The sequence below is a fragment of the Aquarana catesbeiana genome, linkage group LG05 (genome assembly GCF_042186555.1).
Source record: "Aquarana catesbeiana isolate 2022-GZ linkage group LG05, ASM4218655v1, whole genome shotgun sequence".
Taxonomy (NCBI): domain Eukaryota; kingdom Metazoa; phylum Chordata; class Amphibia; order Anura; family Ranidae; genus Aquarana; species Aquarana catesbeiana.
The window spans coordinates 217,903,689-217,920,361 of NC_133328.1; the positions used below are offsets into that span (position 1 = coordinate 217,903,689).

The following is a 16,673-nucleotide window of genomic DNA, read 5'->3' on the forward strand; positions in this document are numbered from 1 at the left end:
ATACTAGTAATGGCGGTGATCAGTGATTTACAGTGGGACTGTGATGACGGGAAATCTGACACAAACTGACGTTGGCTGAGAGGTACACTAACTGACACTGACATCACCAATAACACTAATACAGTGATAATAAGGACAAAAGAACACCGCTCTAGGCAGACATCTCAGAATGCATCCCACCTGCTGATGGAAACAGATGCTGTCTCTGCCTATAGGAATGAATAGAAGAAAAGGCTGGATGGCCGCACTCTGTTGACACCTTTATTGAAGACGGTTTAAAAATTCTTCTGGTACAAAGACATCAGAGGCACAGGATCAATGAAAAGCTGACATGTTTCACACCACTATGGGGTGCTTAGTCATAGCCCCATAGCTTTGACTAAGCACCCCGTAGTGGTGTGAAACATGTCAGCTTTTCATTGATCCTGTGCCTCTGATGTCTTTGGATCAGAAGAATTTTTAAACCATCTTCAATAAGGATGTTAACAGAGTGCGGCCATCCAGCCTTTTCTTCGATCAGTGATAATACTATACACTGTCACTGCACTAATAACGCTGGCTGGGAAGGGGTCAATATCTTGTGGTAATCAAGGGGTTAAGTGTGTACCTAACAAATGTTAATGTGTGTAATGTGCTGCTTTTTACTAAATATCTGTTTGTTCCTTCTCCCTGCTTTGCTGCCCTGAACCCGGAAGACAGAGCCAATGTACAGGTACGTGATTGTGTCTGTACTAGCATAGTAAAATGCGGGCAGTCAGCAACTTGTTAATGATAAAACGGATTCATAGCAAAATAAATTCAATGCGTTTTGTCAGCCGAGCACACTTCCCCTTCATCAGGGCTTATAAATTTCGACTGTACCTAAATGAGCTCAGGTAAGCTTGGGGGGATGGGTTAAGCCAGAGTTAGTAAGCACAGCATCAAGTGCTCTCATTGGATTGTATTTACATATAATTCTTGGACCTGCACAATAGATGGGGTACATTCTGGAAAAGTTGGGGTTGATTTACTAAAACTGGAGAGTTCAAAATCTGGTGCAGGTCTGCATACAGCAGCTTCCAGGATTTTTGTCAAAGCATAATTGAACAAGCTGAAGTTAGAAGCGGATTGGCTACCACCTGCAGCTGTACCAGATTTGAACTCTCCAGTTTTAGTAAATCAATCCCATTTTTTTTTTGTACATGTGCATGTAAACAATATTTTTAACTTGCAATTTGAATCTATTTGCATTAGGGGAAAAAATCCGTTCCTCTTTAGGTTTGGTCACCTTGCCTTACCCACAGTGAGGACAAATGCTTCACAGACTAAGTAATGCTCCCAGTTAGTGTCTGCTTCTAATCCTGACACTCTGACAGAAGTATGATGTCACCTCACTGAAGAGCACCAAGGATTGTACAGTGCTCTTTTTTTAGGCTCTGGTTTCATTTTCTGTCCCGCACGCTACTACTAGCCTTCCAAATAAAGCATTATTAGTGTGTAAGTCAAGAAATACATACATAGTGCAACCCCTAAATCCTTCTACTCATATCCAAGCCTTTTTTGGTGTTCCCCATTTTTTGGCCTACATACAGTGGGGACAGAAAGTATTCAGACCACCTTAAATTTTTCACTCTTTGTTATATTGCAGCCATTTGCTAGTTCATTTTTTCCTCATTAATGTGCACACAGCACCCCATATTGACAGAAAAACACAGAATTGTTAACATTTTTGCAGATTTATTAAAAAAGAAAAACTGAAATATCACATGGTCCTAAGTATTCAGACCCTTTGCTGTGACACTCATATATTTAACCCAGGTGCTGTCCATTTCTTCTGATCATCCTTGAGATGGTTCTGCACCTTCATTTGAGTCCAGCTGTGTTTGATTATACTGATTGGACTTGATTAGGAAAGCCACACACCTGTCTATATAAGACCTTACAGCTCACAGTGCATGTCAGAGCAAATGAGAATCATGAGGTCAAAGGAACTGTCTGAAGAGCTCAGAGACAGAATTGTGACAAGGCACGGATCTGGCCAAGGTTACAAAAAAATTCTGCTGCATTTAAGGTTCCTAAGTGCACAGTGGCCTCCATAATCCTTAAATGGAAGACATTTGGGACGGCCAGAACCCTTCCTAGAGCTGGCCGTCTGGCCAAACTGAGCTATCGGGGGAGAAGAGCCTTGGTGAGAGAGGTAAAGAAGAACCCAAAGATCACTGTGGCTGAGCTCCAGACATGCAGTCGGGAGATGGGAGAAAGTTGTAGAAAGTCAACCATCACTGCAGCCCTCCACCAGTCGGGGCTTTATGGCAGAGTGGCCCGACGGAAGCCTCTCCTCAGTGTAAGACACATGAAAGCTTGCATGGAGTTTGCTAAAAAACACCTGAAGGACTCCAAGATGGTGAGAAATAAGATTCTTTGGTCTGATGAGACCAAGATAGAACTTTTTGGCCTCAATTCTAAGCGGTATGTGTGGAGAAAACCAGGCACTGCTCATCACCTGTCCAATACAGTCCCGACAGTGAAGCATGGTGGTGACAGCATCATGCTGTGGGGGTGTTTTTCAGCTGCAGATACAGGACGACTGGTTGCAATCGAGGGAAAGATGAATGCAGCCAAGTACAGGGATATCCTGGACGAAAACCTGCTCCAGAGTGCTCAGGACCTCAGACTGGGCCAAAGGTTTACCTTCCAACAAGACAATGACCCTAAGCACACAGCTAAAATAATGAAGGAGTGGCTTCACAACAACTCAGTGACTGTTCTTGAATGGCCCAGCCAGAGCCCTGACTTAAACCCTTTTGAGCATCTCTGGAGAGACCTAAAAATGTCTGTCCACCAAAGTTTACCATCCAACCTGACAGAACTGGAGAGGATCTGCAAGGAGGAATGGCAGAGGATCCCCAAATCCAGGTGTAAAAAACTTGTTGCATCTTTCCCAAAAAGACTCATGGCTGTCTAAGATCAAAAGGGTGCTTCTACTAAATACTGAGCAAAGGGTCTGAATACTTAGGACCATGTGATATTTCAGTTTTTCTTTTATAATAAATCTGCAAAAATGTCAACAATTCTGTGTTTTTCTGTCAATATGGGGTGCTGTGTGTACATTAATGAGGAAAAAAATGAACTTAAATGATTTTGGCAAATGGCTGCAATATAACAAAGAGTGAAAAATTTAAGGGGGTCTGAATACTTTCCGTCCCCACTGTATATCAGGTTTGTTTGATTAATATATTCCAGTCTACCCCATTTTTCCCTTTAGTTATTTCCAGTTGCAATACAAAACCAGTTACAACAGTAACAAAACACGGGTTGTTGGGGGGGTGTAGGTTTCCTATACATATACACACACCTTTGGTTCAAATGGTCTCGGACAGCTGAAGAGCAGAGATTCCCAGCTAATAGGGATCCAGACACAGGTATCTTGATCTGCAAACAAAAGTGTTTTAAACAAATGAATGTTTTGTAGAGGCTTCCTGCTTGTTCATGAGTTCCCATGATCTATCACCTTAGCATTCTCATAGCTGAATTTATGGACATGACTAACATATAAAATTGTACATGTGCTGAAGGTGACTCACAGGAGAAGTGTGATCCATTGTGATGACCTAATTTATTTTTGAAGGCATTAGCTTAGCTTTCTTGATCCTAAAAGACTTTCTACATAAACAATATACTAAAAAAGGGTCTCTTCCCCACAACCCTGAGCTGTGGTTGTGGGGATCTGTGGGCAGGGAGCTTATCGGAATCTGGAAGTCCCCTTTAAAAAGGGGGCCCTCGGATCCCACCAATTCCCCCGACCCATTCACTCAAAAAAAAAAAACAGTGTAATGTAACAAAAAACATGAGGCATTGTTTGACAAGTCTTTTATTAAAAATGAATAATGTTCCCTGATGTAGATCCACCGTCAATAACGATGTCTTTTTTTTTTTAATTTTGGCGTGGGGTTCCTCTTAAAATCCATACTAGACCTAAGGGTCTGGTATAGATTTTGGGGGGGGACGCCATTTTTTTTTTTAATACATTGCCTCTGAGCACAAGTCACATCAGTTAAGATGCTGATCCAACTTGGATGCAACTTTCATTTAATTCTTTGGGCTGAAGTCTCACCCAAGTTGAACCAAAAGTCAGACCAATACAAGTCAGACCAGTTAAGACAGCTCTCATAGGGAACTATTGATTTTGATATGTTATGCGACTTGTGCTCTCAAAGTCGGAGCGCTTGTTGCACCAGTGTGAACCAGCCTTAATTGTGATCAGAAGGCTGAGCAGAACTTATTGTCAAGTGGTCATTAGGGTATGGAGGATGGGGTAATAGGAATTAAGGTGATAGGTCGGTCAGGAGAAAGGGGGGGGGTTAATAGGAGTGTATTTACATTAGGATAGGTGCGATTAATATTCTTTGTAGCTGTTGGCTTAAAGTTTGTAGTGTTGGTATATGACACTGTCTACAAAATCTTTTAGCTAGAAGATCTAGAAAGGATGAATCTGAGGTTTTCAATTCAGTTAACTAGATAGGTATTTTGGGGCTTCAGAAAATGTAGGGTGAAGTTAGGGGGGGTGTCAATGTTACTATAAATATATTGGGTAAATTGTGACATAATGCCATAAATATACTGTATATCATATCCAGAAAGCAGCAATATCACATATTTATTTATACATTTATATTTTCATATATATTTTTGTGTCTGTAAAAATAGCAGAGGATATTACATATTCTAATTATATCTTGCTAATAATCTGGCGAAACTGCTTCATCATTGATTTTTTTCTCATCACAAGAAATTCACACTGCTTTCCCCCCAAGGGACTTTATCTTGATAACAGATAAGATGTAGACTAATAATGAAAAATACATTTTTTTGTACTTATCGTAAAATCCTTTTCGTGGAGTTCATAGAGAGACACAGGATTCAGAGCCCTTTGGGTTATAATTCAGAGACATTTGAGGTTTACTTCCACCTACGGGAGGATTTGTACACTGGCAAAAAGATCAATTAAAAAAAACAGCAACCAGCCTGGCATAATCCCTTCCAATCCCAGGTACAGAAAGAGCATGATCATAAACACAGAGGGGTGGGGCCTGTTTCCCTTAAGAAAAAGATTTTATGGCGAGTACAACAATTCTATTTTCTTTCTAGTTTATTGAGGGACAAAGGATTCAGAGACATTTTGGAAATCCAAAAGAAGTACACTTAGGGATGGGCAACACAGCAAAAAAAAAAGTGCTAAGAGGGTACTGACAGTACTGCCTGTAGCTCAGAGAGCTGCATGAAGGCCTTTGCGCTCAAAGTTGGTACCAGATGAAGCCTAAACAGCCACCTAGTAAAGCTTATAGAAGGTGTGAACAGAAGCCCGGGTGGCAGCCTTGCAAATCTGGTACAGTTGCCTGATGCCAAAAATCCCAAGAAGTATATCTAGTAGAGTGCACATTGATAGGAAAGGGTGGAACTCAATCATTAAGACCACAGGCTCAATTAATGATCTTTCTGAGCCACTGAGAAATAGTGGAGCGAGAAGCTGGTTCCTCTCTACAGGGATCATAAATTTAATCAAAACATTAAATCAATCTTCCAAATGGAAGTAGTGATTCCAAGGTAAACTTTTACAACATAAACTATGTCCAGACAATAAAGGGAAATATCCTTCTGATGTACTGGACCTGGACTTCTGGTGGAGGTGAAAGGTTCTGGTGGAGGTGAATGGCTGAAACTGCCTTAGGAAGTTAAGAGGTCAACACTACCTTGTTTCTATGTACATTTAGAGAGGGTTCTTTACAAGACAGGGCCACCAGATCAGGCACGTATCAAGCAGTGGTGACGGCAACAAAGACAGCAACCTTGTAACTAAATGTGGAAAGGGGATTATCTCTAACAAGTTCAAAGGGTGGTCTTTGGGAAGCTGAAAGGAGCCAAATTAAATTCAAAGTGATAAGTGAACGTACAGGGGGAGCCACTTGACAGAAACCTTTAAAGCAGAAATAAACCCATCAATTTGATAGTTTAAAAAAACAGTTACCATTCCCGGCATGCCAGAAATGCTAGCTGTCACATTAGCTTGTGCTCTCAACCAAACTGTCAAGCCATCCAATGGCTGGTGTCATAATGGATCATATGTGCAGCATCATGGCAGTTGCAGATTAAACAGAGGCCAAGATGGCATCTTCCTTGGCTGAAAATGATTGGAGGGTTTACTTCCACTTTAAGCCCCATACACACGGGCCGAATGTCAGGAGACATTGATTGACTCGGAAAAAAAAACATCCGACATTCGGCCGTGTGTATGTCAGTCTGTCCGACAGAAGCCGCCCTGAGCATACTGGAAAACTAGCAGCCCACCAACTCCTGATTAGCGCTCTCAGCCAATGGCAGAGAGCGCTGATCAGAGTGTTCTGTCAGAACACAACAGCTCAGCGGGCAAGATCGGATGGTTAGTACATCGGCTTCAATCGGAGCTGTCAGTTTTTTTCATTCAACCTAGCTTGTAGTGTGTACCAGGCATTAAAGAATAATGGGATGCTAGTTGTTTTTTGGAACAAGATCGCAAGTACCAAGATCTGAACCTTAGGCCAGCCATACATGAATTGAAATTCAGTTGGTTCATCAGGGATTGGCCAAATTTCGATCCATGTATGGGCAGACTGATTGTACCCAAGTCGATCTATAGTGCCTCTGAGGTCAGAATTAGCAATCGCGGTTGCAATTTGGCCCACAAAATCCTGTATAACTGTAGTGAAATAGTCCTAGAATAAAGCCAAGGAGGGGCCTAAGGCCTCATGCATACGGGCATATATGCTCAAAATGTGCTGGATTTTTTATGCCAGAACTTGGCAGAAAAAATGCCTTTAAGTACGTGCTTTTATGCGTGTGTGGCATTGAGCATAAATGCATTTTTCTGGCAAGAATATCACTTCATTCTAGTTACTGGAAAACATTTAAACACATAGGTGCTCATTTATGTGCATACACATGTAAATTATGCTTAAAAGCTGCTCTCAGAATGCATGCTTTTTTTTAATGCCTGTAAACAATGCTCTTGAAATACAGATTTAAACGCCTGATGTGCATGACCACATAGGCTAACAGAGTTGCATTGTGTTGACAGGCATAAAACAAAAAAACAAAAACTATAAAACAACAACTGCAACAATGGCTTTTTTTAAGCCCATGTGCATGAGCCTCAACGGAGCTAATGAAGATATCAAACAATTCCCACTCCAAGCTCCTACTGTAAAACTAAACTATGTGATATAAATGATTCACTATCTCAGGTGTTGCAATATACACCCCAGTGATATTTAAGCTCATCAGGTAGATATTTTATTCTTACATACCACAAAATATGAAATAGATATTAAAATTTTTCCAAAAAGTTCTACCTTGCAACGTAGAATTTTATGCATATTTTTTAATATTAAATATAAAATATCTACCTGAATAGAGCTAGTGAAGACTCTGAGGACTACAGGGACTTAGTAGAAAACAACTTTCATGGCTGTCAGTGTCAGGCCCTTCAGTGGGAGCACTGCAGGAAGCACCAGAAGCGATAATAGATTGTGATCTGGAAGCCTTGAATACTCACAAACTGGCTTCTGGCAGCAGAATAGGTTTAAGTGGCTGGCAGTGACAAGGTTACTGTAGGCAGCAGCAAGGAAACACCAAGGTGAGGTGCTACCTCATGCTGAATTATAGAATGCAGAGTGTGAACACGCAACACTCCACCTAGTGACGCAGTGCTCTAGTCCTCAGATTCTTAACCCTTTTTGTGAAAACCAACAGAAAATAGGGAGAATAATGGTACCCAAACAAGGTGGATCCCAATGCTCAGCCTACTGATAAATTGGTCTTTAGAGACAGGGTTCATCAGATGCTGTGCCACAGCTTTGGACCTGGAAAGCACTCTGCAGCTAACTAACACAGTATGCAGAGGTCTTGAAAGTGCCACAAGCAGACTCAGGTGCTCAAAGGTCACATTCCAGGCACACCCTGCAATCGTCCACTCCAGCAGGTTTCAGGTATGACCTCCAAAGCTATTGCTGAAGATGTGCCGGTCCAGATAGCTGCATAAAGAAGCCAAGTGAAGCAGCGTGTAAAACAGTCTTGATTGAAAAAAATAATCTTGCATAAAAAAGAAAAATGTTTAGGAAAAACAATTAAACTTTTTAGATAAAAGGTGTCTACCTTCCCCGGACATTAGAGAGTGGGAAGGGCTATGACAGGCTAGTGACTTTTTTTTTTTTTGTCTGCCGGTGTCCAAATCCTCCTGTAGGCAGCAGTAAAACCTAAATTTCTCTGAATCCTGTGTCCTTCAATGAATGAGAAAGAAAATTGTGGTCTGTCATTTTGCTAACCTAAACACTGGTCTTCAAATAGATATGGCTCTGCTGAAGGGGTGACTTATTAAGGACAAATGTATAAATAAAGTATAAAACTGGCTTGGCAGATCGGGGTAGGTGGGAATGGGTTTATGTTTCTACCAATTGTTCAGATATTTAACAAATTGATTTAACCAACATTATGGAGAAATGCACAAAGAAGTTGGTGGGATTCTAAAATAAGGTGCTAGTCAAAAAGACATTAACCGGCAAATTGATTTTCTTTTATATCGCAAATAGTATCTATCACTACTGTATAGTACAAACCTGAGCTGTTGACTTGTCAACATGATTGTATTTGTCCATCAGCCTGAGAGTGTGGACTTTAAGAGGTGGTGCCCCTATAATCTCTAGAGCACTAGGCTTAGACTCCAGCTTCTCAATAGCTCCTGTGAAATATTCTTTCTTGGAAAATGACTCTGCAATAAAGATATAAAATGTCAATTAAAAAAAAAAAAAATAGTGCCGTCAATTTACGCAGCACTTTACAAATATTAAAAATTCACATCAATCCCTGCCCTTAAGGAGCTTAGAATCTAAGGTCCCTAACTGGAGTACCAAAGGGAAACCTATGCAGGCACAGGGAGAACATGCAAACTCCAGGCAGGTAGTGCCATGGTTGGGATTCCAACTGACGACCCTAGTGCTGCTATGCGGAAGTGCTAAACACTTAGCCACTGTGCTGCCTATATATACTACAGTATCTCACAAAAGTGAGTACACCCCTCACATTTTTGTAAATTTTTTTTATATCTTTTCATGTGACAACACTGAAGAAATGACACTTTGCTACAATGTAAAAGTAGTGAGTGTACAGCTTGTATAACAGTGTAAATTTGCAGCCCCCTCAAAATAACTCAACACAGCCATTAATGTCTAAACTGCTGGCAACAAAAGTGAGTACACTCCTAAGTGAAAATGTCCAAATTGAGACCAATTAGCCATTTTTCCTCCCCGATGTCATGTGACTCGTTAGTGTTACAAGGCTTCAGGTGTGAATGGGGAGCAGGTGCGTTAAATTTGGTGTTATCACTCTCACTCTCTCATACTGGTAACTGGAAGTTTAACATGGCACCTCATGGCAAAGAACTCTCTGAGGATCTGAAAAAAAGAATTGTTGCTCTACATAAAGATGGCCTAGGCACTCCAGATGTTTCGGAACTACATTTGCCATGATACTCTACAGTGTAGTTGAGCATCATTGAAAATGTAGTTCCAAAACATCTGGGGTGTCAAGGTTCGCCATTACTGGCCTAGGCTATAAGAAGATTGCCAAGACCCTGAAACTGAGCTTCAGCATGGTGGCGAAGACCATACAACAGGACAGATTCCACTCAAAACAGACCTTGCCATGGTCGACACAAGAAGTTGAGTGCACATACTCAGTGTCATATCAAGAGGTTGTCCTTGGGAAATAGACGCATGAGCGCTGCCAGCATTGGTGCAGAATTTGAAGGGGTGGGGGTTAGCCTGTCAGTGCTCAGACCATACATCGCACACTGCATCAAATTGGTCTGCATAGCTGTCGTCCCAGAAGGAAGCCTCTTCTAAAGATGATGCACAAGAAAGCCCACAAACAGCTTGCTGAAGACAAGCAGACTAAGGACATGGAATACTGGAACCATGTCCTGTGGTCTGATGATATCAAGATAAACTTATTTGCTTAAGATGTTGTCAAGCATGTGTGGCGGCAATTAGGTGAGGAGTACAAAGACAAGTGTGTCTTGCCTACAGTCAAGCATGGTGGTGGGAGTGTCATGGTCTGGGGCTGCATGAGTGCTGCCAGCACTGGTGAGCTTCAGTTCATCGAGGGAACCATGAATGCCAACATGTACTGTGACATACTGAAGCAGAGAGTGATCCCCTCCATTCGGATACTAGGGCCGCAGGGCAGGATTTCATGATAACGACCCCAAACACACCTCCAAGACGATCACTGCCTTGCTAAAAAAGCTGAGGGTAAAGGTGATGTACTGGCCAAGGGATGTCTCCAGACCTAAACCCTATTGAGCATCTGTGGGGCATCCTCAAATGGAAGGCGGAGGAGCACAAGGTCTCTAACATCCACCAGCTCCGTCATGGAGAAGTGGAAGAGGACTACAGTGGCAACCTGTGAAGCTCTGGTGAACTCCATGCCCAAGAGGGTTAAGGCAGTGCTGGAAAATAATGGTTGCCACACAAAATATTGACACTTAGGGGCCCAATTTGGACATTTTCACTTAGGGATGTACTCACTTTTGTTGCCAGCGGTTTAGAGATTAATGGCTGTGTGTTGAGTAATTTCGAGGGGACAGCTAATTTACACTGTTATACAAGCTGTACGCTCAGTACTTTACATTGTAGCAAAATAGCAGGTTATTAAAGCAGAGTAAAACCCTTTTTCTAATATACACTATTGTATAGCCTGTCCCCTTCCTTATCACCAACACAGCAAGTTGTCAAATACATACAGTAGCTAACATCATCTCTTGGGTCCCATCAGCTGCCATTACCAAAGCACAGCAGCGACATGTAAGGCTGCTACAAAACAGCAGAATCTGCTGGCTCTGTCTAAATATCATCCCCTGACTACACTCCTGCTACACACTACGGCAAAAGTTTGCTCTGGTGATGGCGGCATAAGAAAGCCAGGGGGCTGCTGTTGGAGAATGATCTGACAGCTTAGCCTGTTAGATGGTTCTACAAAGTTCAGGTATTTTCCCTGCCAAAGATGAACGTGAAAAGCCATAGCCTGCAAATGAATCCAGGATTGTCCAACCAAAATGAAACACAGCATGGTGTAAATATAGTTTGTTTGAACCTTTAATAGAAAGTCATGATTATATAAAAATAAGCCCTGTCTCTACATTCCTATAGGCCCACTTTGTTCAAACATATAGATGCCCCAAATATAGTATATTTTCCACATTTCTATGCACTTACTCTGTATCATATAATACATTGTTGCACATCCTGTTGAAGACACCACGGTGAAAAAAATAGCCAATTGTCTCAGTTGTTGCCAAGATGCAGGCATCCTTCCTGTAAAGACAGAAACTCAGCTGTTTACTACTTTACAAGTTGTCTCGTGTGGAAGATGGCGTGATGACAAAATCGCTGCTTTGTATGTAAATAACGTGTTATTTTAGTATCATTCACCTGAATGAATATTTAAAAATGGAAACCACAGAACTGGACCAGAGAAAAGTTGTGTGGGGAGGTCATACAAAGATAGCTGATTCACTACCTATCTGAAACAAGATCATGCCAGTATGTAGGTGCAAAAGGGTTTGTTCAGTTCTTTATACTGAATTCTACATTTATGTCTGCATAACGTATAATGATATACTGAAAAAACAATTTGACTTAACTGAATTGTATGTTGAACGGTCTAAAAAACCACACTCCACGCACATTACAATTACTTCTGTTTTTATATAGTTTAGTATATTCATAAAGAAAATTATTCTTGTGATTCTAGCCTGATAGACCTGAGCATACAAAACAATGCTGGAAACATTTCAACATACAATAACAGAAGCTGAGCTGTAGCAGAAGGTGTTGATCAGCACCCAGTGCCAGTGTGATAGAGCAGTATTACGATTCAATGCCTCCCTAAACTGAATATTAAGTTTACTGGTGCAGCTACCAACCTCTTCAATGTTTGCACTTCCCAAATCCCTGTACTCCATATTGCTCTGATTTTGGCCAACTACCCCTTAAAAGTTTGGGCGTAGAGGTGTCCCAATTGCATGACTGCTGAGGAGCATAGGCTTGAATCCCCACTGATAATTCAGTAACCTTGCCCACATAAAATAAACCACATGTAGAATGGTAGGGGTTCCCCGCATCCAATTTGCATGAAATGCGAGTGTGCCGGGCTCGCAATAGAGCCGGTTCACACAGGTCCGGGGCAGCTGCGGTCCGCATTCCAAAAGGGTCCTGTGAATCTTTGGTTCAGGTGCGAATTCAGGCAAAAATTAGGACCTGAACTGGTGAACAGGGACGCACGGGACCCCATGCTGAGAACCGCGGCCGCACATATGTGAATCCGTCCTAAAGGGCTTTACCAGAAGTGCTGAACAGACATTAGACTGTTGATAAAGCTGTGAAAGACCACATATAGTGCAGGAGAGTGGGCAACTCTTCCAGTCGCAGTTCCTCAAAGACACATATTTTACCCTGGAAACAAATTTTAAAGGTGCTCAGACCCCGCCCCATATCATATGGCCAATCAGCTGTAACCACTTTACATATTGCGTGTTAGCATGCCCAAATACTAGCCATGCCCCCATCAGTCAAGGCTCCCCTTCCCTATGGGGGTCAAGGGGCCTTCATCATGTAACATTCTACAAAAATTCATGACTGGAATGCACTCAAAAGAAACAGTCAAGTGTTTATTGTAAGGTAGCAGATGGCAGGATCCAAAATGGGAGGGCTCATTCAGCAAAACCTTGGAAAGAGAAAATGGCCTGTCAAGACTATAGTCACCAGCTTGCAGTAGCAAGGGTACTGGGAACATTTTGAAAGGTTTGGAACATTTAAGGGAGCCCAGACTGGTAACTTTAGATAACTCAGATGCAGAATGCTCCATATTCAGACATGTACACACTGCATCAAAAGAATCAAAAAATAGTATCTTTACGCCTAGGAACTATGAACCTTGTCAGGTCCAGAACCATCCAAAAGAATGGGCTACACTCCTCATCATCCTCAGCTAACAGAAGTAGCTGGAGGCATATTAGAGGCAAACTCTGGAGAAGAAGTGAAACTGACATCGAAGGCACTTTAGGCTAAGGAGGCAGAAACCTACATTAAATACACAAGCCCTGGCAGCTGCGACACACTGTGGGGCTGAGGTTGTAGTGACACAAGGATATTTTAGTTTGCACCCAACAGTCTCAAGCTAGAGCAGGCTGGGTGTGTGCAGAGGTCTGAAAAACACAGTGCAATTTCACTGTGCAAGTGTCCGACAGCCGCAGGATAAAACTGGGCTGGGCATGTGCGTCACAAAAGAGTGGCGCAGTGCAAAAACAGAACATGTGACAGATGTTAAAACAGTCACAGCCCTGTACCATAGAGCACCTGCGACGCAATGAAAAGAGTTGCAGAATAGATCTTCAAGCATTACCCTTTGGAGCAGTGTTTCTCAACTCCAGTCCTCAAGGTGCCCAACAGGTCATGTTTTCAGGACTTCCCTAAGATGAAACAGCTGTGGTAATTACTAAGGCAGTGAAACTGATCAAATCATCTGTGCAAAATAATGGACAGCCTGCAAACATGACCTGTAGGGGCGCCTTGAGCACTGGAGTTGAGAAACACTGCTCTAGCGCAGGAGTCTCCAAACTTTCTAAACAAAGAGCCAGTTTATTATCCTTCAGGCTTTAGAGGGACCAGACTGTGGCCAGTAAGAGTAGAAAATGTCCTGGCATTTGTAACAATGTCCCATCATTGGCGTGAGTGAGAGGCATAGTGCTCCATCATTGGTGTCAGTGGGAGGAATATTCCCCATCTTTGGTGTCAGTGGGAGGAATAGTGCCTCATCATTGATGTCAGTTGGAGGAATAGTGCCCCATCACTGGTGTCAGTGAGAGGCATAGTGCTCCATCATTGGTGTCAGTAGGAGGAATAGTGCTCCATCATTGGTGTTGTTGGGAGAAATATTACCCATCCTTGGTGTCAGTGGGAGGAATACTGCCCCATCATTGGTGTCAGTAGGAGGAATACTGCCCCATCACTGGTGTCAGTGGGAGGAATCATAGGTATCAGTTGGAGGAATACTGCCCCATCATTGGTGTCAGTGGGAGGAATACTGCCCCATCATCGATGTCAGTGGGAGGAATACTGCCCCATCATTGGTGTCAGTGGGAGGAATTATAGCTCATTGTTAATGTCAGAGGGAGGAATAGTGCCCCAAGGGTCGGACAAAAGCAAGCAAAAGGCTGCATCCGGTCCCCTAGCCGCAGTTTTGAGACCGCTGCTCTAGAGGAAATGTAGCAAGAGAACTGAACACATGCCAGGCTCTAAAAAAAGGAAACAAGCCCCAATAACAGCATGTTGGTCTGGAGAGGGTTCTGCAGCAGACAATGCAGCAACTCAGCACTGAAATGAGCCAATGCACGACCCAGTAAAGTATATCACATTCCAAACAGTCTTCGCACCTTAGGTGGGCATACTCCCACGGGAGTCTTCAGGGAAAGGATTTCACCAGCAGATTTTTTAATGGCCCTTGACCTGTAAAGTGCTCTGCAACAAACTTTCACAGTATTCTATGCATCTAGAGCAGCCTTTCTCAACCTTTTCAACACAAAGGAACCCTTAAAATTACTTTCCAGTCTCAGGGAACCCCTGCTAAAAATTATTATATCTACAACTCACTATACATTAACCACTTCAGCCCCAGAAGATTTGGCTGCTCAATGACCAGGCCATTTTTTGCGCTACGGCACTGCGTCGCTTTAACTGACAATTGCGCAGTTGTGCGACGTTGTACCCAAACAAAATTGACATCCTTTTTTCCCACAAATAGAGCTTTCTTTTAGTGGTATTTGATCATCTCTGCGGTTTCTATTCTTTGCGCTATAAACAAAAAAAAAGATTTTTCAATTTTGAAAAAAAACCACTATTTAATTTTTACTTTTTCTTTGTACTTTTTTGCTATAATAAATATCCCCAATTTTCTTTTAAAAAAAAAAAAAAAGCACATTTTTCCTCAGTTTAGGCCGATATATATTCTTCTACATATTTTTGGTAATATAAAATCGCAATAAGTGTATACTGATTGGTTTGCGCAAAAGTTGTAGCATCTACAAAATAGGAAAAGATTTATGGCATTTTTATTATTATATATTTTTTTTACTAGTAATGGCGGTGATTATTATCGGGACTGCGACATTATGGAGGACAGATCGTACACTTTTGGCACATTTTTAGGACCATTGGCATTTATACAGCGATCAGTGCTATAAAAATGCACTGATTACTGTGTAAATGTCACTGGCAGGGAAGAGGTTAACACTAGGGGCGATCAAGGTGTGTGTCCTAGGGAGTGATTCTGTGGGGGGATGATACTGCCTGAGTGAGGAGACCGATCGCTGTTCATACTTAGTATGAACAACAGATCGCTCCCCTCTCCCCTGACAGTACGGAGATCTGTGACCTTCAAGGCTGTGCTTAGGATCTGCTGATCCAGAAAATGGCAAAATAAGTTCTCATGCAGTTAATGAAGAATCTTGACAGAAGACAAAAGAGTTGATTTACTGGAGAGTGCAAAATCTAAAGCAGCTCTGCATGATAGCCAATCAGCTTCTAACTTGCACTGGAGAGTGCAAAATCTGATGCAGCTCTGCATGATAGCCAATCAGGTTCTGACTTCTGACTCAGCACATTCAATTAAGCTTTGATAAAAAAAAACCTGGAAGCTGATTTTTGTGCAGAGCTGTACTAGATTTTGCATTTTTCAGTTTTAGTAAATCCACCCCATTTTGCATCTTGATAAAAATGAAAATATGTGAAGTAAAATGGGTTTTCTTTTCTCTGAGGAGAAAATAAGTAAATTCTCCTAAGACACTAGCAAGAAAATGAAGCATGATGGGAGTGGGAGAGGTTATATCTGGCTAAGAGCATTTTTCTTTGCCAAAGTCCAACCTGTATGCAGCAATTAAAGCCAATTGACTCTGAATTTCTTCTGACTCTGAGTCCCTTAACAAACATTTAAGAAATACATTTCTCGTCTTAGTATTCATTAACAAACAAGGGTCTTTGGTAAATATTAAGGGTTTTCTGGAACTTTCCTGTGTTGCTGTACACGTAAGGTTCTTAGACAGAATGACATTATGGTCAAGGTATATTTTACTCTGGTCAAGATGTTTCCCATTCTCCATCTATTACAAATGAATGGTACTGGCTCACTTTCTTTCCTCTGGAACATGATGCCTATGGTTAGGAGCGATTAGACTTTTTGGGGAACAAAAAAAAAAAACTGTAGGTAAAAGTCGAACATGCCTGCAGCAGTCTCTCAAGCCCTCCTGTCACAGCCAATTGCCAACCATTCTAATAGGCAAAGCTCTGACTGTTCTGGGTAGTGTCAAAAATCTGATGGGCCTATTGACCCATCACTAGGTCGGGCAGCCTCACTGGCAAACAGGAACAAGCAAGTGGTAGGCAACCTTCACCACTATCAGGAAATGCCAAAACTTTGCCTATCCGAATAAGCGGTATTTGACTATGACAAGAGGGTTTGAGGTATGTGCAGGGGCCTCTAGGTGCAACAGTTTTGTCTAAGAAAGCCCCTTGACATTAGGCTTTAATGATCTTCAGCCGACAAGCTGGTTT

At 42.0% G+C, this 16,673-nt stretch overlaps 1 protein-coding gene across 3 annotated transcripts in view; it reads right to left on the reverse strand.

Annotated features, from left to right (window-relative positions):
* The window catches only part of COA1 (cytochrome c oxidase assembly factor 1), a 205,469-nt gene that overhangs the window by 8,906 nt on the left and 179,890 nt on the right, over positions 1-16,673 (reverse strand). For all 3 annotated transcript variants that reach the window (XM_073630556.1, XM_073630557.1, XM_073630559.1), the window contains 3 exons: positions 11,283-11,381; positions 8,628-8,779; positions 3,335-3,411 (listed from right to left, as the gene is read on the reverse strand). In XM_073630556.1, coding sequence (XP_073486657.1) covers positions 3,335-3,411; positions 8,628-8,779; positions 11,283-11,381 — 328 coding nt within the window. The remainder of the gene's footprint in view (positions 1-3,334; positions 3,412-8,627; positions 8,780-11,282; positions 11,382-16,673) is intronic.